The 25,688-nt window shown below is 39.9% G+C and overlaps 1 protein-coding gene across 3 annotated transcripts in view; it reads right to left on the bottom strand.

The window, feature by feature from the left end:
• PPP2R2B (protein phosphatase 2 regulatory subunit Bbeta) overlaps positions 1-20,592 on the bottom strand; it is a 263,756-nt gene extending 243,164 nt beyond the window's left edge. Inside the window, exons 1-3 of one of the 3 annotated variants that reach the window (XM_063120655.1) lie at positions 20,492-20,592; positions 20,256-20,333; positions 9,098-9,193 (exon numbers count right to left, since the gene is read on the bottom strand). In XM_063120655.1, the coding sequence (XP_062976725.1) occupies positions 9,098-9,193; positions 20,256-20,333; positions 20,492-20,501 (184 nt within the window). In that variant the 5' untranslated portion in view covers positions 20,502-20,592. Of the gene's footprint in view, positions 1-9,097; positions 9,194-20,255; positions 20,334-20,491 lie in introns of those variants that run through there. The other 2 variants (XM_063120656.1, XM_063120657.1) reach the window with 2 other exon arrangements.
• Positions 20,593-25,688: the final 5,096 nt, after the last annotated feature.

The raw sequence follows: 25,688 nt of genomic DNA, 5'->3' as shown, positions 1-25,688 counted from the left end.
TGGTAACCTTTTCTTCTCTCCAATTTTGTTCTGTTCTTGATCTCAACTCTGCTGTAGTCTTGTTCCTTGTTTCATGGCTTTTCACTTGCTCTTGCAAACCTAGAACAGCAACTAGCACTTATTCGTGGTATGCCATCTCATCTGACAACTTTGTTTGGTTCTCTTGTACCACTAACAAACTGCGTATTATAATTTAATATTGTGAACCACTGAGATATTTTACTATACTCAGTGATTTATAAATGGCACAAATAAATAAACAAAACAAAATAAAGCCTCTGAATTATTCTGTGGTTCAGTATATAGACATATGCATTGTAGAGCTACATTGTGCTATCCTTACCATTCTTCCAGGTGTACCAGATTTAAATACTAAAAAGGATATATAAAGGGATTTACTCGGGCAGTGAGTACTAGCGGAAGACATTGGAACCAAGTCTATGAACATCTATTTGGCTATTCAGTCAAGCAGCTGTTTTATAGCTGAATATTAGAACATAGCAAGCTGGCTTATAATGAGTCAAACTCTTGGTCCACCTAGCCCAGTACTGTTGACATTTGACTGGCAGTGGCTCTCAAGGGTTTCAGATGGTATTCATTTCCTTACCTTACCTGGAGAAGCTGGGGATCGAATCTGGGACCTTCTGCATGTGCTTATCACACTGAGCTATATAGACGAGATTTTGCTCACAAAGGTGTTTGAATATGGAATGTTAGTAGGATGGATATATCAGTACTGACATGAAGCAACTGCATTAATGCAAAAACAATTTGTATTTATTGCTGTGATAGTTATTTGCCATTTCACATATGTGTGTGAGAGAGTATGTGACAATAATACTTTCTCTCAATCACTGATGAAATGTCCAGTTTTAAAAAAATACAGAAATAGCAGAATCAATGAAAATATTATATGGGGATCAAAGTTCAAATATAACGTAGATCTCATGGAACCAGCTCAGGAGTCACCAGCACCATTTCAAAGCAGCTCTACAAACCATCTCTTTCTCTTGTCACATCATGGGTTGCTAGGAATGGCCTCCTAACGTTAACAAGTTGAAACAGGAAAGACATGTAGGGACATATATTTCTGCGACATCTTCCAAGCTCTAGAACTTCCTCCATCATCCAAGCTCTGAAGAGTTTATTCAAAAAGCTCTACAAACTCTATTTGAAGCAAAAAAAATTGATCATGGATAACAGAAGTGGGGGAGGTTTTATGTTAGTTTTATTTCAAGATATATGTTCATGTTATTGTTTTAATTAAACTTTAATTTCCAATATTGTTACCCGCTCTGAGCCTATGGGGATAGGCAGGTTAGAAATTGAAATACATCCCTGAAGCACCTGCTTCAGTATAAGCTTTGGGAGGAATCAGGGTATTTATACCTCCACCGATTTTTCTGTGCCTTGCACATTCTGTTGCACAAGCGGGACCCATCACTTGCACAATAGAGATGTAATGCTTCCCAAAGGGAGACCTGGAGTGTCAAGAGTTTTCGCTCATTTCCAGTTGCCCCAGAATCTCTAAATCTTCATTGTGCAAGCAGTAGGGGCTGCTTGTGGACAGGAATTAGTGTGGCTTTAAGAAAATCAGCGGAGGCACAAGCACCCCACTAGATTCTGTCTATTTCAGTTAGGACTGTTATACCAGCCTTCCCTAGCTCTCTATTCTTCTTGTGGGGAAGGGGGCTCTCTTCCTCTTAAAGTACCCATTGTATTTTATAATTATAAGTGCGAGCTGCTCGGAGGAGTCAAAGCATGGGATATAAATCTACTAAATAAACAAACAAAATTACTTTGAGGGAGCTGGCTCTAGCTTATGCGATAGCTAGTTGCCTTTCTCTGATTTACATGATGGTTTCAGTAACAGCATTTGTAACTTAAATTTAGTTGTTAAAAGACTTAAGAACAATCCAATTATGGTTAATTAGCTTTGTCCTACTAATTCCTACTTAGAATTAACCACATGCTTGATGGGGCAAACCTATGCACACTTACTTGAGAGTAAGTACCAGTGGATGTTATTTCAGAGTAGACATATATAGGAATCCATTGAAATTAATGGAACATATGCAGGTCAAACTATATATGTTTAATCAGAAGTAAATCTCATTGACTCTCAAATCAAAACAGCTCTTTGGATGAATTTTACGCCCTTAGATCTTATTAAGGGTCTTAATAAGCACCCTAATGTGCTTTTTTTCCTTGGAGGGGTCAGCTTCTTATTGTCTTTTTCTCTTATATGATGGAAATGTGTTCTTCTAATCCCAAATTTAGTCTGACGCTAAATTGAAACCTCCATGTGAAAAGCAATTTTATATTATTAATGGGCATGATCTTACCAAAGACAATGCCTTTCGAACTGCATTAACATCAATGGGAGAATTAGAAATATGGGATTTGAAAGAGCTTAAGTTGACTATTGATTTTTGTTTTATCTCTTTATTTTTATAGAGATAAAAACTTTGGCATTAATGAGTTATTTAACAGCCTGATTCTATATGTTTACTCAGAAATAAGTCCCACTGTATTCAGTGAGACTTCAAAAGTAACCATATTACTCAGAAATAAGTCCTATTGAGTTAAATGGGGCTTACTCCCATGCATGTGTGTTCTTAATCTAGTCCCACATACCATTTTTTTACTTTTCACTTTTGTGTCTGTATTTTGCAGACACAAAAAGGCAAAGAAGCACATTTTGTGGATTCCAGGACAATCCATAAATTATTTTTAACTACAATTATAACAACTTCAGAGATGTGGAAAGAGCTGAAGGTGAATCCTCAATTCCTTGTATTATCTTTAGATGAATGCATCCTGAGTCTATGCATTAAGTCCCACAGAATTCAAGAGCACTTACAATCAAATATATGTACACAGGATTACAACTCAAGATGTGTTTTGTTGTGGCACAAACCGAAGGCAAAAGCACAAATCTAGGGTGACCATATGAAAAGGAGGACAGGGCTCTTGTATCTTTAACAGTTGTATTGAAAAGGAAATTTCAGCAGGTGTCACTTGTTCAGCGGCCATACCAGTAGGCTGAACAGAGGGAGTTGAGAAAGAGAGCAGAGCCACTCCCAAGTCTGGCTAAAAGAACTATCCCCCCCACCGCCCCCGGTCTTCCATCCCCTTTCGTTTTTCATTATGTTTCATGTGATTTTAGATTGTAAGCCTGTGGGGAGGGACTGTCTTGTTTAATTGATAATATGTAAGCCGCTCTGGGAGCCTATTTGGCTCAGGAGTTGCATAAAATGCTATAAATAAAAATGTGTATATGGAGAACCTGGTGAAATTCCCTCTTCATCACAACAGTTAAAGGTGCAGGAGGTATACTAGCGTGACCAGATTTAAAAGAGGGCAGGGCACCTCCACCTTTAACTGTTGTGATGAAGAGGAAATTTCACCAGGTTCCCCATATATACAAATGACACCTGCTGAAATTTCCTTTTCAATACAACTGTTAAAGATACAGGAGCCCTGCCCTCCTTTTCATATGGCCACCCTAGGAATAATGTAATAGAATACCACTGTGTCCTCTGGAGATTGCCAACAGTTTCTTTCTATAGATAAACTTCATAGACCTTGTTCACTTGTAATGGTGGATTAATTAACAATGAACTGTGGGGATGAGTGTCGCACATGAGCTGTTTCTCGTTTCTAGCAAAAACCTATAAATGTCACATTCTTAGTTTGTTACTGTGATATCTGGACCAGGGCACTTAGGGCTTTTTGTGGAGTAAACAAACACCTGACATTTATGTGCATCTGCTCACCCTACCAATTTGGATTTTATTCCTATACATCAGGACAAGGATCAATACGGTAAGTTGTGGGGTATCATTATATTCTCCATATCTACATGAATATGTTCTCCACATCAACACATCCCCCTTTAGCCTCTTGGGATGACATACTCTTCCAAAAGACAACATTTTCAGTGGTTCATTCATGCCATAGCTTTGTGGGAGGGTGTGGGAGTCATCATAATATGCCTTTAATTAGGTCTACAGAGATTGGTAAAAGCAAAGCTGTCTCCAATCAAAGCCATGCAAACATGTCACTTCAGTATTTGGTCTAGAATCATTTTGCTTATGATAACCATATTCATGAAGTGTGACTTAGTGGTTTAGATTAAAGAATTCGACAAAAGATTTCCCCCCTTATTAAAAAACCTTCAGATAGCTATGCTCTTCTTCAAGAATTCCCTTGGGTTCGCATGGCACATACATCACCTAATATATCAACTTGAAACATTTTTTCTCTTCCCTCCACAATGGCATACACAAATTTCCCAGATTTCTCTCATCTAAAGTCATTATATGTGTCATTCTAGATATGACCAGCAGCAAATTATCTTGATGGTTCCCATCCAAAGGACTTGACAAACTTTCTGAACTAATAGGATTTCATGGGCCTCCAAAGGTTGTCTGATAAACAAGAAAAACAATACAAGGCTAAGACTCACATAAACACTGTGGCCTCAGATCATCGCTTGAACCAACTAGGTATATAGCACATTTGGTTTTAGAATCTATGTAAGTACAAAGATTACATTTCAGTAAAGAAAAAAAATACTTCAAAAACACATAAGCATTTCAAACTAATGTCTGGCTGGGAGTGCTGAGAGTTGCAGGACTTTTAGCAGGCATAGAATAACACTCTAGGACTGTAATCTGATGCTCCACTGAAAATGGGGCTTACTTCTGAGTATAGATAGGATTGCACTGAAAGATGCCTCAATCAACTAAGGTTGTGATTCTGAAATGGAACGGAAAATGGAATGTACTATCAGAGGAATATTGAAAGTATTCAGTCAACTAGGTTTTATGATTATTGTTGTTGATGAAATGAAGGATTGCTTAGGGAGCAATCCTATGCATGTTTACACAGAAAAAAAGTCCTACAACTCCCAGCATTCTCCAGCCAGCATGGACTTTTTTCTGTCTAAACATGCACAGCATTGCACCCTTAATTAAATAACTTGTTCACTTTCATAAAATTAATTGATTTATCAATTATAATTAACTTACATTGAATCTCAATGAAGAAGCCATTTTGAGAATTCTGAAGGAGTGGGCATGTTTTTCCTAAGTATAAGATGACTAGTTATAGAGAATAGCCATTGCTTCGCTCTCCCAGAATACACCTACCAATTTATCAGTCTGCAATCCCAGTTTTGAGACTGGGCTCCAACTGCAGACCTCATAGCCACAACATCTGGGCAAAATATATTTCTTCCCATATCCCCTTTTGTCCCACCCAACCTTATTAAGAGTTCTAGAAAACACAAAAGCTTGCATACTTTTGTGGAATTTTAGTTGGCCCTAATAAAGGTATGTCTTAACTATGGACTTTGGATTTTTTAAAAAAATGTTTATTTTTTTTAAAAAACCTATTATTGGCTACAAAAAAAAACTTTTAACACTTTCTTCTCCATCTAATTTGGGAATTAGAATAGTCACTATTCCGTAACTCATGAAAACTATTTTAAATTATTATTATCATTTATTTATATAGTACCATCAGTGTACATGGTGCTGTACAGAAGTTAAGGTCTATCACCAGGAATATAGTGGAAGATCTAGATTCATAAACAATGTTTGTTGTCTAAAAGAAAGTGGTTTCAGCTTTAAAGACAAACTTAGGGCTAACTTTGGAAACATATGAAATTAAAAAAACATAATTAACAGCACAATTCTATGCACTTGTTTAGTGTGCACAGGATTGCCCCCTAAGGCTATAATCCTATACCCACTTACCTGGGGTTAAACTTCATTGCGTTCAGTGGGATTTACTTCCAAGCAAAAACATATAGGATTGTACGGTAAGTTTCCTTTTCAGCAAATACATGCAAGAAGGAAGAAGCTGGTGCATCTATAAGGGCTGCATAGCAACAGAGAAGTATTTGAAAACTTTCAAGTCAAATTTCTTTGCTTGTTGTCAACCCTAACAATTAATCCTGGTCAGATACTAATCCTTGTATCTGGTCAGTGACCAGATACAAAAGAGGGCAGGACTCCTGCAGCTTTAACTGTTGTGATGAAGAGGGAATTTCATCAGGTACAGCATGCATACAAATGACACATGCTGAAATTCCCTTTTCTAGACAACTATTAAAGATACAGGAACCCTGTTCTCCTTTTCATCTGGTCACCCTAGTTTTTAGTAATGTGTTGTTTGGACAAGGAGGAAGAAGCGGAATGCACTCTGTACCTCCACTTTTTTACATTTTTTATTATGTTTTTGGGGCTCCTTATGTGAAAACTAGCTACTTCCATGAGATAATATAATTCAGTTGCTTCAGATTTCAGATTCCAAAGGGGACACCATTTCCCCGCCTCTACCATCTATCTGTTATTTAACAATGAACATAGAATGTCAATTGATTTTTGTGCTTCAGGTATGAAAACATCTATAGCCATCTTGATATTTTAGAGGCTTTTTCCCCCTTTTAGCAGACTAAAGGACATGTGTGAATCCATAGACATACTACTGTTTTGTTTTAGTATGACATTTCCAGATCCAAACTGACTACTACCTGGACTGCCCCTAGGTAACCTTGGGGATAATCAAGGTGTTTTCTTTTACGTTATTATGGTATATTTAAAATGGTTGCTTTGTATGCATTGATTTTAATGTTGTAAGCCACTTGGGGAGCCAATTTATCTGAAAAGCAGGGTAGATGTTAATAAATAAATAATATACAGCCATATCAATATGCACGGTCCTTAGAGAACAACATAAGCAAAAAGAGAAGTCCTGCCTTGAGGAGTTTACAATCAAAATTTCAACAGAAGGGAGACAAGATGGAAGGGTAGAAGATGGAGCTGAGGATTAGTTAGGGAATTCACTAGGACAGGTTTGGGTTATAAGCAAACTTTGGACACACACTATAGGTCTTTTTTAGACAAATCTTCTTATATAATACGGTGGTGTCGGGCTTATTACTCGAGATCTACCAGACCGATTTTGCTAATTTTTGTTTTAAACTGAAGCTTGAGTAGTGTATACATGCGCAAAATGTTAAAACTTCAAAAAAGTCCAAAGTTCAGTTTGGGCAGTTCAACAAGGGAGAGGGATGAGGCAAAGGGGAAGTTAATGCATATGCTCCCACACTGTGCCTGTAATGTAACATGTGACACAGTGTGTTTATGCATGTGTAATTATGCTTACTCCTGTGAGTTCTTAGAGTGCCTTGGGAAAGGGCCTGAAGAAAAGGCTGTTGGTGACAGAGGAAGAGGAAGAGAAGCTGAGGGGGAAATGCTGAAAAGACACCAGAGGGAAGAGAGAGAGAAAAAACCTTACATCACGAATTTTTGACCTTAAACTTCAAAAAATAGTAAACAATCTTTTTAAAAAGAACACTTTTTGTTTTCGCCTTTGCCTGTTCATTTGTAGTACATTTATTTCAAAAATGTAAAGTTGTTCAAGTCGCAAGGGAAATGGGCAAACATATTTTTATCCAATCATTCTCAGACTACTAATCCCCATGGCAACACGGGATTTGCACTAGTGGATCAGAAATTAATAGTTAAAGAAAATGATCCTGTGCAAGGAAAAAGCCCAACAACTTTAGTATACTGATTAGTCATCGTTTAATAACAGTACATTGTTTTACTGAATTAATATTGTTTGCGTAAAGCGTTCTTGCAAACTATGAACCAAAGTCCAATGCATGGAAATGCCATCCAACCCTCTGGTTCCTATATGAAACAGTAAAAATCAGTCTTATTGGATTATAACCAGGTGGCCTCAGTAACTTGTTTCAGACACATTTTTGAATGCTATGACAACTATGGGGCCAAGTAAATGCCAATGTATTGCCTGTTATATGCTCTCATGTTCCAATCATAAATTATCCAGCTAAAATGAAATGGCTTTAGAAGACATAGATTAAAGACAACTCAGTATTGGATTGTTCTCTCCGTACTACTGCTTTAACATTTAATTACTTCTAATAATATGCTAGATGATGTGCCTGCACGCCTTGCACTATGCAACTGGTTTGACAGTATCAATCACAGTAATACTTAACTCATTTAAAATTTCCACAGAGATGGATGCTGATCTCAATTATACAGAGGGTTTGCATTACAAAAGGCATTCTTCCCTCCCCACCTGGCAGTGTCACTGGGATGGTTGGGTAGTCACAAAAGTTGCTACAACACTTACACTTTAGAAATCATTATAGATCTTAGATTACTTCTTACAAGCATGTTTTACTTACGGCTTTTGTACATGAGCTCTCCCCACTGCCCTTTTTTTAATAGTGTATGATAACCATTTCAATAATACTTCCTGTAAGCTCTATGCAAACTTTTAGAATGTGGCATCAATGATCATTCACAAAACCGCCTGACATCTCCCTCTCACACACAGAAGTACATCATGCAAATCAGTAGTGGAGAAACTTGCCCAGAACTTTATAGGATTCTCCCAGGCCCTGAATAGCTTTCACCTCGTCTATCACGTTTGAGCCTTACTAAAATATATTGTATATTACCTGACCTGCACAGCTTTTCTGCCCCACCCCCTTTGAGATCTGAAAACAGACTTGTATGAATAAGTGAAAACCAAATGTATTTTTTGAAAAAAGCGCATGTGAATGAAAGAAAAACGAAAATAGTGACACACATTCACTTTTGTAGTGCGGATTTTAAAATCGATTTTCGCTACTTCTTTCTTTTTGGGGGAAAACATGAAACATACATACAAAACTTAATAGCAACATCGATGCACGCCTTTCTAAAAACAAAACACAAAACACGCCTGGAGCCGTTGAAGGGCCCGGAAGACATTCTCAATACTGTCATGTTTTGCACCATTCACCTTGATCAATGACTTGACTCCCCCCGTAATAACGGGCTTTCTACAAGGCCACGCTGATTCCTGAAATCTTGTCACAAGACCAGCTTTTTGCTTGTACCCCCCCTCCCCCGCGCTCCCGCACTGCCTGCAAAAGGCAATGTCAGCAGCGACTGGGAGGGGGAGCCACGTTCTCCTCCCACTTTTCATCTTTCCCCTCCTCTCGGCTCTGATCTGTACCTTGTGTACCACCCATCATCCTGCCCCTCTCCTCTCTGATCTGTACCTTCAGTGTGGCAGCTGGAAGAGAGGATGGTGTTCGGAGGTCTGAAGAGGTAAGGCAGGTAACGAGAAAAGCATTTCATCTTCCAGCAAAATATATCTATATAAAAATAAGGGATAAACAGTCTCCTCAATCCATGAGGAATCCTCAAGCTTGCAAGGCAGGCTACATGATGGGTGCATTACACAATCCCTCCATGAGCTGCAGAGCTGGGAGAGCTAAGTAACCTCTGTAGCCGGACCCCATTTTGCCATCAACACCAGCAAGAACCGCCTCGCATTTCTGCATGCATCCAGCTCCAACTCTGAAGCCCCCAGGCAAGCAGGGCGCGGCTCCTCATTGGCTGAAGCTCATCAGAACAGGATTTGCTGACTAAGTCCCTCCCGCCTGTAAACATGCACACGCACACACACACTGAAGGAGGCTGCGTGCAATAATCGCCAGCGTTGCTTCTTTGGGAGAACGACCGTTAATAGCGCAGGGCGCTGAAGAGCATCCCAAACTCTGCAGAGCTCCTTAGAAAGTGAGGCTGCAATCCTAGGCGCATTTAGGGTGAAGTAAGTAATATAGGAACTCAGTGGGACGTACTCCAGGCTGAGTTCGGACGACACGCTAATCAACGGTTGTTTCCCATTCTGTTCCTATTAACAGCCCCCACCCCCGTTGATTAGCGTGTCGTCCGAACTCAGCCTCTAAGTAAGCATGGTTAGGTTTGCGTTGTAAAAGGCGTTCTCACCCGCCCCCTTTCCCCGCAGTGTCACGGGGGGAGGGGGGTTGGCTAGTCACAAAAGCTGCTACAAAGCTGAAAAAGAAAAGGTCCGCAGATCTCCGTGTTAAAAGGTCGTTAGGGCTGCAATCGTAAAAACCCTTACCTGATCCCATTGAGACTTACTTCCGAGTAGATGTCCATAGGATTGCATGTAGCTGAATTAAAAGTAGCTCTCTTCTCAACTTTTCTTACTGTTTGTTTTTCTCTTAATTATTAATAACATAATTTTTAATAACCAGACTGAGTTTTTTTGTACACCTGCCCAACAAAAGCAGTTGCTTAGAGTGAACTACCTTTCACCACATTCACTTGTACTAGGAAATGTAGTAGTTGAGCATAATGAGTTGAACAGAGCTTATTCCCAAGTACTTGTACATGGGACATAGTTATGCAGCACAATCTTCTGCATGTTTACTCAAAACTAGAGTGACCATATAAAAAGGACGACAGGGCTCCTGTATTTTTAACAGTTGTAGAGAAAAGGCAATTTCAGCAGGTGTCATTTGTATGCATGCGGCACCTGAGGAAATTCCCTCTTCATCACAACAGTTAAAGCTGCAGGAGCTATACTAGAGTGACCAGATACAAAAGAGGGTAGGGCTCCTGCAGCTTTAACTGTTGAAATGAAGGAATTTCATCAGGTGCTGCATGCATACAAATGACACCTGCTGAAATTCCCTTTTCTATACAACTGTTAAAGATACAGGAGCCCTGTCCTCCTTTCCATATGGTCACCCTACTCAAAACTAAGTTCTATTGTATTCAATGAGGCTTACACCCAGGAATGGGCCATAGGATTGCAGCCTAACAGTGCAGTCCTATCCATAACTACTCAGAAGTAAGACCTACTGAGTTCAATGTGGCTTTCAGGTGTTTATAGGATTGCAGCCTTACAGCACATGTCTGTTCAGTTTAAGTTCAATAGGTTTTACTCTCAGGTAAGTGATTATAGGATTACAGCCCTAGTTTCTTTTAGCACTACATTTTTGGACGAGGGAGCAGAAATAATCACATTTAATGTAACACTTTTCGCATATTTAAAGTGTTTCACATACATTTCCGCAGTAATCTTACCATATAGAGTAGGTCAGTATTATTATTTCCATAATATGGATGGGGCATTAAAGCTGAGAGATAGTCACTACATTTGCACATCACTTTAAGACTTAAATTATGGCTTAATAAGACAGAATGTGAAAGAGCAATATGCTAGTGCATGTGGCCTATTTGCACATGCACACACATCCTTTGTGTAAGCCAACAAATAAGAAAAATGAGATCTTTGTGTGATGTCAAAACTGTGATTATAGATTATTGTGTCCAAGCATGCTAGGATTGTAAAACAGCTTTAAACCAGTAGAATCATAGAATAGTAGAGTTGGAAGGGGCCTATAAGGCCATCGAGTCCAATCCCCTGCTCAATGCAGGAATCCTACATTGAGCAGTATTTGTTGTTGGCTTACACATCCTGGCTTGTTGGGCACAATAAACCATAAACTTGGGTTTATGCAAAGTTCTCACTTTCCTGGTTTAGATAAACAAACAATTTATGTGACGGGAGGGGAAAAGCAGGACTGCATGCATAAGCTTGTTCAAATTCTGGTTTATAAATCTATAATGCATGGCTTAAAGTGATACAAACACATCCACTGACTTGCCACCTATGGGGGCCAAGGTAAGAGTTTGAACAAGGAATCCTAGCTTACATTCTAAGCCAATATATTAACTCGATGGTTTTAGAATGTTTTTAGGATGTTTTAATCATGTATGGTATGTTTTTAATCAGTTTTAATGAGCATTTTACATGATGTTTTTATACTGTTTGTTTTATACTTCGAATGGTTTTAGTGTTTGTGAACCGCCCAGGGAGCTTCGGCTATTGGGCGGTATAAAAATGCAATCAATAAATAATAAATAAATATCAAAAGCCCCCTCCTAAAAATATTTTATGGAAATAACTTTTACTCTACTGTTATTTTTCTTGAAACAATAGTACAATTTAAGCATTTCTGCAAGGACATGGTGGAGGACAGGAGTAACACATGACCAAAGTCTATTCTAGATATGTGGCTTTTAAGTTTTTGCCAGTTACAAAGTTCTTTTATGAAATCCTTTCCTAATAATGTCTGTGTGGTTATAAAAAACACCAGTTTCAATGGTTCTTATTTCCAAGTAAATGTGCATAGGATTGCAGCCTTGGAACAAAAATTGCTACCTTTTGCTGTGCTTCATGAAAATAATTCATGAATTTTAACCACCCAGAACTAGACAAATTTTGTGAAGGTATCCTCAAATATAGGCTCTAGAATATCACACGAGTATGGCAGAACATGGCATCCACTACCACAAATCCATTGTGCATCCTAAATCTAGAGAAACAGTTAATAGTCCTGTGCAAAGGAAATGAACAATTGGTGTCCTATCTTACCTACTTGCTAACTGAAAAACTAGCATAGTTTGGATTCTGAGTGAGATGCAATAGGACTTTTTGTAATGTTGGGATGTGATGGACTATTACTCTAATTCACACACACGATGGTGTTTGTTTTAGAACTAATATTCCCATATTAGGAAACCTGTCTTCAAGCACTAATTAATTCCTCTCTGAAGCTAATAGCAGTTTGGGGGAATTTTTTTCAGGGGGGATCAGGATCATGGTGATAGAGAAAGCGAAAATGAAATCACATCTAGTTTGGCCCTAAGGCATTCACCTCCCTTTTGAAAATAACAGTTCATGATTCAAGGCATGTTGACAATTTTCAGGGTTAACCTGACACAATCTGTAATGTGACAAATCTATAGCCACATACTGTGTTTAGTATGTATGCAAGCATAAGAAGAAATCTGATTAAAAGAACAACTCTGCAATAAACCAAGTATTAATTTTCCTTGAATTGGCATGTTGTACTTCACACAGAGCATTTGAAATATTTTATATAAACCTGGGTAAGGAATTATATAGAACGATGACATTCAATTTCTTTTTCTTCTCCTTCTAGTACTACTCATGACATTGCCTCCAGCTTTCCTGACAAATAAATGTGTAATATCAATTCAAGGAAATTATCGCTGCTTGAATCTCATTTGTTTAGCATTGTCAGCTTTGAAATTACCTGCAGTATTTGATCAACGGAAAATGCTAAAAAAGACTTTCCTAACATGTTGTTTATGCCATTGTTTGGGGGAAATTGCTTTGAAATGTATCTTTGAAAAAAGAGTGGGAGAGGAAGTAGTACTAGAAGAAAACATAATGAAAAGTAAGTACATTTAGTAGATTCAGATTATGGTGTGTGTTTTTTTGTTTAAAGAACAAAATGAAAATGTTGCTTCTCAAGCCACATGGCCTCAGTGGGTGCTTCCAAGCTAGGGTGACCATATGAAAAGGAGGACAGGGCTCCTGTATCTTTAATAGTTGCATAGAAAAGGGAATTTCAGCAGGTGTCATTTGTATATATGGAGAACCTGGGGAAATTCCGTCTTCATCACAACAGTTAAAGGTGCAGGAGCTATATTAGAGCGACAGATTTAAAAGAGGGCAGGGCACCTGCAGCTTTAGCTGTTGTGATGAAGAGGAAATTTTCCCAGGTTCTTCATATATACAAATGACACCTGCTGAAATTCCCTTTTCAATGCAACTGTTAAAGATACAGGATCCCTGTCCTCCTTTTCATATGGTCACCCTATTCCAAGCATATGGGGCGGGGTGGGGCGGGGCGGGGCGGGGCGGGGCAGGGCTGGCACTAACAATCAAAAGGCATCCTCCAGATGCTAAATATAAGGCACAATCTGCAAAACAAGTGCAGGGCATTGGAAAAGTTTCTACTCTAGCAGTCTTGGGGCACGTCACCACCATAAATTTATATTGGTTTTATACAAGTTTTAACTATTAATGGTTTCTCCCATGGAATCCTGGAAGATTTAGTTTGATAAGGATGCTGAGAATCTAATAGAGATCCTAACTTCTCTTACACAGCTATAGTTTGCAGGAGATCCCTGGGAAGAAGCAAGTAATAAGTTTGCATGGTTATATGAATCCTTAAAGTTATGGTGGCCTGAATAGGAACTGGAATCCACAATAATTTGATTTCCTTTGAGCCCACCCAGAGAAGGCCACTGGCAGGGTCCAGCCAGGGCTAGAGAGGCCATGGGATGCTGTGAATACTGACCCTTATCTCTCCACCTATCTAAATGCCACCATTTCTCTCTCTCTGAGGCCATATTTGCAACATCAAGGAGCATACAGTTCAGTTTTTTCTGCAGTGGTTTTAAGGGGCTGGGGATCTGAACTCAGAGTCCCCCTCTAAAGGTTATAGAAATGTTTATGGCCTTGGGAGGGGAACTCCAAACAATCTTATGGTCCCTGGGATGCTTTAACAGTTTTATACTTGAAAGGAGTAATTCAACAAGCTGTAATGTTAGTACCCAATAACACTTGCTATTTGGGTGATAAGTTAATAAGCATCCCTGAATCTCATTATGATCTTCTTGGAAAAGAATAGCTCATGAAGAACAAAATGTTTCCCTGTGCCATCACCTACAAACAGGGGGAAATTACTCTCATCTTGATTGTACTTTTAAACAATGATGGTTCTAGGTTGCAAATCCCAAAGGCCTTCATAAACCAAAGACATTTTAGCTTTTCTTCTTAACTGCTAATGATGACTCAGCTGGGAAAAAGTTGTTTTAGGGCACTATCTTATGAATGTTTAGACAGAAAAAAACCCCATACAATTCCCAGTATTCCCCAGCCAACATGGCTGACTGGGGAATGCTCGTAGGAATTATTTCTCCCTAAACATGCATAGGATTGCACACTTAAAATATATGGAGGTGCAGAATTGTTGACAATAGTCTTCTACCCTACCTTTTGTTAAGCTTTCCCAATCACTCCTTTAGTGCACCTCCCTATTTTATTCCTCAGAATTCCAGTACTTTTGGAAAAAAATAAAGCAAATGCCAACAGGTTGCAGCAGGTATTGGAACTAGCCTGTCAGGAAGGGCTGATAGCAGAATTATGAATAGACATCTTTAGAGGGGCTTCTGCACTCGAAACAACTTTCGGGACCATATCTTGAGCAGCCTGGGTTCTGACTATGAGGAGGAGGGGGGACTGGCCAAATCCATTAGACCAGTGGTTCTCCAGATGTTTCGGTCTTTGCCTCCCATCAGCCCTTAGCAGCATAGTCAATGGTGAGGGATCATGGAAGTTGAAAGCAAAAACATCTGGAGGGCCACAACTTGTCCTGTGACATGAGGCGCTAGAAAACAACCCGGCCCCCAGCATAATAACCAGACCAGAGCCCAGGTGGGCTCTTGAGCAATGGTTACTAAATCAGAACCTCTGAAGTCTGTACTCTCAGGGTCTGCACAAGGAAACAACTCCTTTCATTCCTGGGACCTCCTTCCCCATATCAACCTGGCTACATGTCTGGAGAGACATGTCAGAAAGGACTCCAAGCTAAAGCCCCAGTCTTAAACTTTAAGACAGGTTACTCATTTGAAACTTTCCATACTGTATTGCTCCATAGTGCCCTGTGCATTTCTGATCAAAAGCAGGACAAGACAACAACGGGAAGACAATGCTCAACCAATGGAAACACTCCCCAGTCCATGAAATTATCTCAGAATTGGGTGTGAGGTTGAGAGTTAACCTCTTCAAACAATTTTGTAACAACAACAGGTAACAGTTGTGGGGCTTATCCCCTAAAGTCATAGCAAAAATGTACAACGGGGTTTCTTCTTCCTAGAAACTGTGGTAGGTAGAGAAATAAAGATGGGTAGTAGACATTAAAATAAAAATAGTTCAGGAGCATATAAGACTTATTGAGCCAAAGTTGTGGACAAGGTGCTTGACCAAATCCAGTCAAACACTTCTGCGCTTGACCCTTGCCCTTCATGGCTTATCAGATCTAATAAGGAGCGAATGTCCAGCTGGGTGCAGGAGATTGTTAACTCCTCAATGAGAGGAGTTGTGCTGGCCTGAGTGGCCTCGTTAAAAATGGCAGGTGGTTGCTGGACAACTCCAGGCACTCTTGAAGGAAACGGATTATCTAGATCCATTTCAATCATGCTTTAGAAGTGCCTTAGTCCCCTGTGGGATGACCTTTCCTGGTAGAGGGATGGGGGGAGTGCAACCCTATTGATTCTCTTGAACCTCTCAGCAGCTTTCAATACCATCGACCATGGTATCCTTCTGGACAGGTTGGCTGGGCAGGGAGTTGGAGGCACTGCGCTGGTTCTGATCCTACTTGGATGGACGATTCCAGAAAGTGCTGCTGGGAGATTATTGCTCTATGCCTTGGCAACTATGCTACGGGGCTCCACAGGGAACTATTTTATACCCATGCTGTTCAACATCTACATGAAACTGCTGTGGGGAGGTTATCCTGAGGTGTCATTAATATGCAAGTGACACCCAGCTCTACTTCACTTTTTCATCAAATTTAGGTGAGGAAGTGGCTGTTCTGAATCAGTGCCCGGGCATGGTAATGGACTGGGTAAGGGCAAATAAATTGAGATTCAATCCAGAGAAGTCGGAGGTACACTTACTGGATGAGCCATCTACCTGGCTAGGTGATATTCAACCTGTTCTGGAGGAGGTTGCACTCCCCATAAAGGGTCAGGTTCATAGTTTGGGGGTAGTCTTGGACCCAGAACTGTCACTTGAGGCACAGGTAGACTCAGTGGCATGGAGTACCTTTTATCTGCTTCGGCTGATATATCAACTATGCCCATTTCTGCAGTTATCCATGCTCTGATAAACTCTTGTCTGGATTACTATAATGTGTTATACATGGGGCTGTCTTTGAAAAAAGTTCAGAAACTTCAGCTGGTCCAAAACAGGGCAGCAAGATTCTTAATGGGGTCTGGCCAACATGATCATATTATGCCAGTACTTTTCCAGCTGTACTGTCTGCCAGTCCATATCAGAGCCTGATTCAAAGAATTAGTGCTAACATTTAAAGCCCTAGATGGCTTGGGACCAGGTTATCTGAAGGAGAGGTTCATCTGGCATCTACGTTATGCCCTTACGACACAAGTGAAGACCTTTTTATTTTCCCAGGCATTTTAGAATTCTAAAATTTAGTTTTTTAGCTTTGTTGTTTTAAATTTGCTATTGTACTTTAAATCTTTGCATTGCTGCTAGGTTTTATTCTAGTTGTACTTCTTTACTGTAGTTTTACATTGTATTTTATGCTGTATTTTGTGGTTCTACTATGCTGTATTTGACTAGTGGGTGAATCGCAATAAATAAATAAATGGGCTGTATACCTCTAGTCTGCACACCAGTCTATTTGTAGTTACTTGCTTTTTCCTCAATTGGCCCGACATATCATAAAGTTAATATAAATGAATAGCCTGCATTCAATATTATTGATTAACATGATTATCCTCTATAATGCATGTGAGAGCCTCCTCAGACAGTAGCAAGACAGTAGTAATGCTCCCCATTTTAATTCCCTACTCTGACCTACTTTTAAAATCTTCCAAGCCCTCAAGATAGGAAAGGGGAAGGGCTACATCCATTCAATATCCCTTCCATTTAACCCACAAAAGCTAGTGCAAATTACAACCTTGTTACATACAAAACTCCTAACAGTTAAGGAAATTAAGAGTGGTGTCCTAATTTCTCCAGAACCTTAAGAACTGAGGGATCAAAGCCCTTGAGTCCTTCAAAAAATATTCCAAAAGAATTAAGATAAAATACACTGTGTGAATACAACTCTGCTACATTTATTCATTGGAATAGTTTCCAGTCTTGTTAGTTTGTTGCAGAAAAAAGAAAACAACTTCTATGTTGAATAAATATAAATATGCCCTCTACATGGGGCTGCCTTTGAAGACGGTCCGGAAGCTGCAGCTTGTGCAAAATGCGGCGGCCAGATTGATAGCTGGAACAGGGAGGTTTGAGCATGTAACGCCGATTCTGGCCCGCTTGCATTGGCTGCCTATATGTTTCCGAGCCCAATTCAAGGTGCTGGTCTTAACCTATAAAGCCCTACATGGCTTGGGACCACAATACCTGATGGAACGCCTCTCCCGACATGAACCTACCCGTACACTGCGCTCAACATCTAAGGTCCTCCTCCGAGTGCCTACTCCAAGGGAAGCTCGGAGGATGGCAACAAGGGAGAGGGCCTTTTCAGTGGTGGCCCCCCGACTGTGGAATGATCTCCCCGATGAGGCTCGCCTGGCGCCAACATTGTTATCTTTTCGGCGCCAGGTCAAGACTTTTCTCTTCTCCCAGGCATTTTTAACAGCATTTAACAATGTTAAGTTTGTTTTTAATGGACCCCACAATTGTTGTTTTTAAATGGATACTGTTGTTTTTATACTGTTTTTGTGTGTGTGTGTGTGTGTGTGTGTGTGTGTGTGTGTGTTTTTAAATTGTATACTTTTAATGTTTACTATTTTTAAATGTTGTAAACCGCCCAGAGAGCTTCGGCTGTGGGGCAGTATATAAATGTAATTAAATAAATAAATAAATAAATAAATATAAAAAATGGGGCGGGGGGGAAGACTTCAAAGGGAGACTGAGGCATGAAACTGCTGAATTAGAATTTATCAAGAAGTTCAGTTCTATTACTTGTGGCTTGAATCGGGACAATGGTTTTCTATTGCACTACACATATCAATTAGTTTACAAATGCCAGGATGTTTTTGTTATCAGCATTGATTGTAAATAGTCATCTGTATGTTTTAACATATTTGTGACTGTCTATATTTTCTGTATTTCATGTCCCTTTGACTGTACTATTTAAACTTCCCTCCTTCCCAATGTGTATATATACACCTGCAATTTAGGATAACATTTCATGCATCTGATGAAGTGGACTCTAGTCCATGAAAGCTTATGCCACAGTAAATCTGATAATTTTAATGGAGATGAAAGAGACTTGTTTGTTTCTGTTCTTTGGGGTTTTCAGAGGATTAGAGTATTATTCTCTTGAAAATTTAGAAGCTGAGGAGAGTAAAGGTTAATTATTATTTATTTATTTATTTATTTATTTATATAGCACCATCAATGTACATGGTGCTGTACAGAGTAAAACAGTAAATAGCAAGACCCTGCCGCATAGGCTTACATTCTAATAAAATCATAATAAAACAATAAGGAGGGGAAGAGAATGCAAACAGGCACAGGGTAGGGTAAACAGGCACTGGGTAGGGTAAAACTAACAGTATAAAGTATTAATCAGTAAAGCCTAATTTATATTGTAAAATAAAAAGAAATGTGTCATAGACTGGCCAGCTTTAAGAAATTCAGGTTATGCTGATTTTTTTGATATTGCATACATGGGTACATTTGGATAGGATTCCCAGATTCCCTCAGATTGCTCTCATCACTCACTGATGACTGAGCTTCCAGGATCTAAGACCTGAGATAAGCAGGCTAGTTTCAATATTCAATGGCTGGGAATTGGAGAAGATAATAGTGCCAATGAACTTACACAGTGCATTGTTATAAATGGGGTTTGCTTGAGAGTAGCTCTGGCTTGCTGCCCTTCTCTATTGCCCATGTACTGAGGCCTGTAAGCATGAAACTATTCTGTTCAGTACCAGGAATTTGGAAACAGCGATATTCAAATACATTCTAATCCAGTAGTTTTTGGGAGAGGGAGGGGAGAACAAGCTCCTTGTTAATTTCTTGGTTGAGCAATTTATTGAAACAACAACAACAACAACAAATAGTTGGAAATGAAATATTTGTGATAATGAGCAGTTTAACTTGAAGAGAGAGAAAGAACCCTCTAAAATCACCTGGAATGTGCAGTCTTGTGGCTGGTGGCTGGCAGAGCTCCAGTTTGGAAGCATACATCTAGCCAGCTATTTAAAAAGGGTGGGCAACGAGTGGCACCGTTATTCCTGTCCCACAGCTTGTTCCCACATCTGTTAAAAGCAGATGGCATGTTGAGCTTAAGAGTGATGGGGACGGGATTTTATTGGGCCCAGAAGACCTAGGCAAAAGATTTTTGTGAGTCCTTCAACACCTGTAATTCCTGAGCACATTTCCTGTCCCCTATCTTACAACAAGAAGTGCAATAAAATTTATGCAGTGCAACACTAAATATGTTAGAATGGTCTCCATAACAAAACAGAAGCATACTCCCACCCGCCCCCCAAAAGACAGAAATGGTGGGGAGAGGATTTCTGCCTTGATGATTAATGCACTGAATCATTATTCTGCATAGAAGCTGTGAATGGAAGCTGTTCGTGGTGTTCTCATTTTATGGACAAGCTAATTGAGATGCTTCTTTAAGAAACACACCCCAAAAAGGAAACCAATCCATGCTACCTGTTCACAGCATACATTATCAGCATGTGAACAGAAACAATGCCATCATTGACTGGGCAACAAGAAATTGATTCTAAGAATAAAAGTAAACCTACCTTCTATCAGACCGATGTCAGTAGTTCCTTTCACTTGACTGAAGCACCACAGTACATCTTGCATGAAGTTCTCAAAACCTGCAGGTAAACAAATGCCCCACCCACCCCAAATAAAAAAAGAGATAAAATGAGCAGGGTGATTAGGATTTTCCTTTTAAAAAATAACAAAAACATACATCTATATATACAGTACAATCCTCACTTTGCTCTGAATAGAATTAAGGAAAACTACTCACCTGGAATCATTCTGCAATGCAAAGTGATAACCTAGCCCCCTGGGGAAGCGGCAACATTATGGTCACATTGTGAATTGCCTCTCTGTTTGTTTTCTGTGTGCCATCTGAGGCTATTTTGAAAATGGTGCAATCGGAGTCAGCTCCCAATACATCATTGGCAACATCACTGAGGAGTCAGGAGGCCAGCAGTCACATTCTTTATCACAGCCTCTCTTCATCAGAATACTAATACACACACAGTCATGTCTGTTCCATCTGATGAGTGTTCTTTTCTTTTTTTTTAGTACAACAAAATGGCATTCTTCTATATTGAATTAAACAGCTGAATTATCTTTATAGAATTAAACTAAAATTATATTTAAAGAATCCATTCCCTCACTCTGCTCTTGGTGATTCTTGCCTCTCCCTTCCTTGAGTACACACATGCACACAAACACCAGCAAAAGTTAAATTGCTATGTTGGTGGTTCAGAGACATGTCTTTTTTATTATTGTTTTTATTTTCACATTTATATGCATCATTTGACCCGAAGAGGCCCTCGAGACAGATAATGTTGCTCAGTGAAATGCTCTATAAAGAGCAGGTGTGCTATTATACACCCGGCACCTGCATTATCACACCCAAATGTGTAGGGCATCCGCATAAGCAGTAATGTAACTAATTTTATATTCAAGATTTAGTGGCCTTACACACACACCTTTTACACACACACTTATTTCAAAATGCGGTAAACCAGTCTTTGGAGCCCTTTCTGCTAATTTAGATGAGTTGAGCCCTGGACTCCTGCCCAAAGTCCTGTCTGGATGGCACCACTGTACATGGGAAGGGTGCATTCCAGCTATGAAAGGAAGTAAAATTAGGAAGAGACCACACAAATTGTAGCTTTTTAGGTAACGTTGAAGTAAAATTAACTATTGGGGGGGGGCATGTGGGATGACCATCTCTTCTTTTTTTCTTTCTTTTACAGAGGACAGGCCTTTGTTGGAAGGGCTGACCTGTCCAAGTCCAGCATAAAAATAAATAACCCTCTAAAAGAAGAGCTGGGCCTTGATGTTGCCCATCTACAGCACCTCGAGACTGAGCAAGGCACACCGGCCACTTAATCAGAGCGTTCCATACTATGGTAAGATGTACTATATTTCTATTTAAATTATAATTCTAAATTTGCGTCTATACTTATCCATTAGCACACATAAATGTTATGCCAATTAATATCCCCTGTTCTCTATTTTGGTGATTCATAAGTGGCCACCTATGTACATGTTATTGTCCTTCATTTTGAGATACAAGACTTTTCTATTAAATGTGGTGTCTCTGGCTAAATATGTACTAGAATTATTTATTTTACTTATATTCTGGGCAGTATCCAATGGGGCCACACCACTGGTTTTGTTGTGTTTGCAAGTCCCACGGCTTGTGCAATGGGGAAGAGCCGTTTTTAAAAACAACCTGTAAATGGGTGGATTGTTCATTTTCATATGGGGATAAGTCAGCGGAGCTCCCCTCAACACAAACAACTGCGAACTCTGCTGAACTGCCCCGTTCTGCCATAGTTATCGTTGGGAACACCATTTTTCATGTTTCCCATAGGGGCAAAAAGTCAGGTCTTGGGGCATAGCTTGTCCCATCTCCCTCAAATTTTGCACATAGCTAGGTTTGATGCATAACAAGGCTTATTATGGGATGCTATAGGGGAAAAGGATTAGCCACCCATATAGGACCTCATAGATAGATATAGGCCCATGGGGAGTTCTTATAGTGTATAGGCTTTCATAGAATTTTTTTGGGTGTGGAAATTCAAGAAAAATGCATGAACAAGCATGACCAACCACCTGTCATGCAAAATATGAGGTTGAAATCCGGCAAGATTGGTCAAGGAATATGGAGACCATATGAAAAGGAGGACAGGGCTCCTGTATCTTCAACAGTCGCATAGAAAAGGGAATTTCAGCAGGTGTAATTTGTATATATGGAGAACCTGGTGAAATTCTCTCTTCATCACAACAGTTAAAGTGCAGGAGCTATACTAAGTGATCAGATTTAAAGAGGGAGTGCATTTGCACAGTTAAAGCTAGTGCACTAGCTGCGCCCGTTCCTAGAGATGTCAGACCTGGCCACAGTGACACATGCCTTAGTTACATCCCGATTGGATTACTGTAACACACTCTACGTGGGGCTTCCTTTAAAGAGTGTTCAGAAACTCCAGCTGGTTCAAAGAGCTGCAGCCAGATTGTTGACCGGAGCTGGTTACAGGGAGCATACAACAGCTCAACTGGCTTCCATTCTGTTTCCGGGCACAATTCAAAGTGCTGGTTATGACCTATAAAGCCCTAAATGGCTTGGGTCCAGGTTATTTGAAAGACCATATTCTCCCTTATGAGCCTGCCCATGCTTTAGGATCTTCTGGAGAAGCCCTTCTTTCAGTCCCACCATCTTCACAGGCGTGCTTGATGGGAACATGGGAGAGGGCCTTCTTGGTGGTTGCTCCAGTGCTTTGGAACTCTCTTCCCGGGGAAGCTAGACTGGCTCCCTCCTTGAAGGGCTTTCTGAGGCAGGCTAAAACTTGTTTGTCCCAGCAGGCCATTGGAGAGTAATTTGGTCCTCCATCTATGTTAATGACTTATATTTTTTTGTGTGTATTTTAAACTATATATATATATATATATATATATATATATATATATATATTTATTCATTTCTTTTCCTAGGTTTTACAATGTATGCTTTAAACTTTGTAAGATCACCTTGAGGCCCAGTATTGAGCAAAAGGTGGGATGATGATGATGATGATGATAATAATAATAATAAAAAAAAAAAAGAGAGAGCTGCTGTAATTCCCTTTTCTATGCAACTGGTAAAGATACAAGGGCCCTGTCCTCCTTTTCACCCTAATTAGGAAGATAAGAGCTTCCCCACAAAAAACTAATTTGTTTGTGTTGAGGAAAGTCCCTATGAGATTCCAAAATGTTTGCATTGAGCTGTGGTATGCAGCCAGAGGGTGGAGGGTTTTAATGGGCCTCTGGAGTCCCACAGCAGAACAGCTTGATCCAATTGAGTTTTACATCAGGGAGAGGCCCCGCCCCTGCAGAAGGGTTGTTGAATCACATTTTTTGTTTCCATGGGTTTGTGACTGAATAAATAGGGGAATACGTTTAAGTCTGCGCTGCCATGTTGTATAACAGTGTATTTGGGCTGGGCGGGATTTCCAAACTGATAAAATTCTTACATGTGTCTGTTTGTATATAGTGCTTGGTGTGGGTGGATTTTATCCTTAATACTATAATCCTTTTCAATTTATGGTGCTGCAATTTAAGATTATACATCATCATCGTGATAGAATATACATTGGCATTATTTGCTTGTGTGTGCCAAGTGCTTTTAAATGATGGGATACGTACAGCAATCCTATGTAGGTCTACTCAGAAGTACATCTCACTGAATACAGTGGACTTACTTCCAGGTAAGCATGCGTATCTGTGTGAGAAATGGTTTCCCCCCCTCTCCCACTTGCTTTCAGTGTTGGAGAAGCTGGTTCTGCTAGGAATTGCTTTATTTGTGCTGTTACTCTGGATACATTTGCGGGGGAGGTGAGGTGGGTTGAACAATATGTAAATTTGGGCTTTGAATTCATTTTGTTTTGCTTTATAATGAATCTGAGTCACATTGTGAACATGTGGTTTTAAAAATCCTTTCTTCCCTTAATACATATTCCTGGCTAAATTCTGATTGTTTAGTGTTTGCTGGGCCACACTTAAAAAACAACTGGGATTATGTAACCCAAACTCTCTCGCTTAGTTATTGACTCTTACTTGTTTGCTAACTCAGTTTGTCTCTGTGTGTAACAGGTTTCCTGGTGTCCCATCTCCCTTTCATTAAAATCTTGGAGAAGTGGACTTGTCTATAATTGACTTTTTCTGTGTAGTGACATACTCTCTGATTCTCTCTCTTGAAGTCATTGACTTTAATTGCCTGCTGATTTAGTTTGCCTGTGTATGAAATGGATTTCTTCTGACCACCCCCTGCTTTCGATAAGTGGTTTCTGCCACAAACCACTTTCTCTGACTGAGTTCAAACGACACACTAATCTACAGTTGTTTCTCATTCTGGAGAAATGTCTGTGAGAGGTGGTCGGTGGCTTGAACTGTGTAGCAAGAGCTGTGTGTATAGCAAAACAGGTGCCCCTGGGTCCACCTCCAGTGACCCCCCCTTTCTGCTCCACCAGTTACATTGGCCATGAGCCTCTACTGCTGAGACCTGCCAACAAACCCTGCAAACCGCCCTTCCAACTGCCACCCCAGCCCAGAGACCCTAGACCCCAAACCCCCAGCATGAACCCCCATCCCCTGACAGCCCGTGGCATAAGCCTGATCCCAGACACCTATCCCTAACACACAAATCCTCACCCAGCAGACCAAGGCATGAGCTGCTCCCTAAACCAGTACCCCCAGTCTGGAGCTCTCACCTCCAGAACTATGCCTTAGAGATGGAATCTATTGTGATTATGGTATTCTTCTGAGCAAACCTATTGTGTGTGTGTGTCGCCATGCTCTAAATGTGGGGATATCTTCCTTTACAGCTCCAGTGTTGATAAACACCAGTTTCCTCACTGTTTTCACAGGTTTGAGCACTCAGGCTGTTGATTGATAAGATCCCAGAGCCCTGTGGCTCAACAGTCATGTGTGCATCCCAGTGTGCTCCTGCCCTATGTCACTTGCCACATATGTGCTGGTCCCTTTGCCCAAGGCATATGTGATTTGAAAGGGGGCTGGTATTATGGCTGCAAAAATGATTTCCCAGCTTTTGTGTGTTCACATCAACTCACAAACCACCAATGTGGTTTGTGAACCACCCAGGGAGGTTTGGCTGTTGGGCGGTATAAAAAATGCAATAAATTATTATTATTATTATTATTATTATTATTATTATTATTATTATTATTAATAATAATAATAAAAAATTGCCACTGGTATTTATATACCACACTACCCTACAAGAGGCTCAAGGTGGCTAACAATCCATTTAAAAATGATAAAACACATGAACGTTATTAAAATCATAACTCTGAGATTACAAATATATGATAAAATACCATAAATCCATCACTACAATATCCAAACACAGATGTGCAGGTTGCACATCCATTATTTACTTGGAATCCCATTGCTTTCATTGGACATTTCCCCTTATTAAACCAACT

The sequence above is a fragment of the Elgaria multicarinata genome, chromosome 3 (genome assembly GCF_023053635.1).
Source record: "Elgaria multicarinata webbii isolate HBS135686 ecotype San Diego chromosome 3, rElgMul1.1.pri, whole genome shotgun sequence".
Lineage (NCBI taxonomy): Eukaryota > Metazoa > Chordata > Lepidosauria > Squamata > Anguidae > Elgaria > Elgaria multicarinata.
The sequence above is the reverse complement of the archived record's forward strand: the minus strand, read 5'-3'. Positions and strand labels throughout refer to the sequence as shown.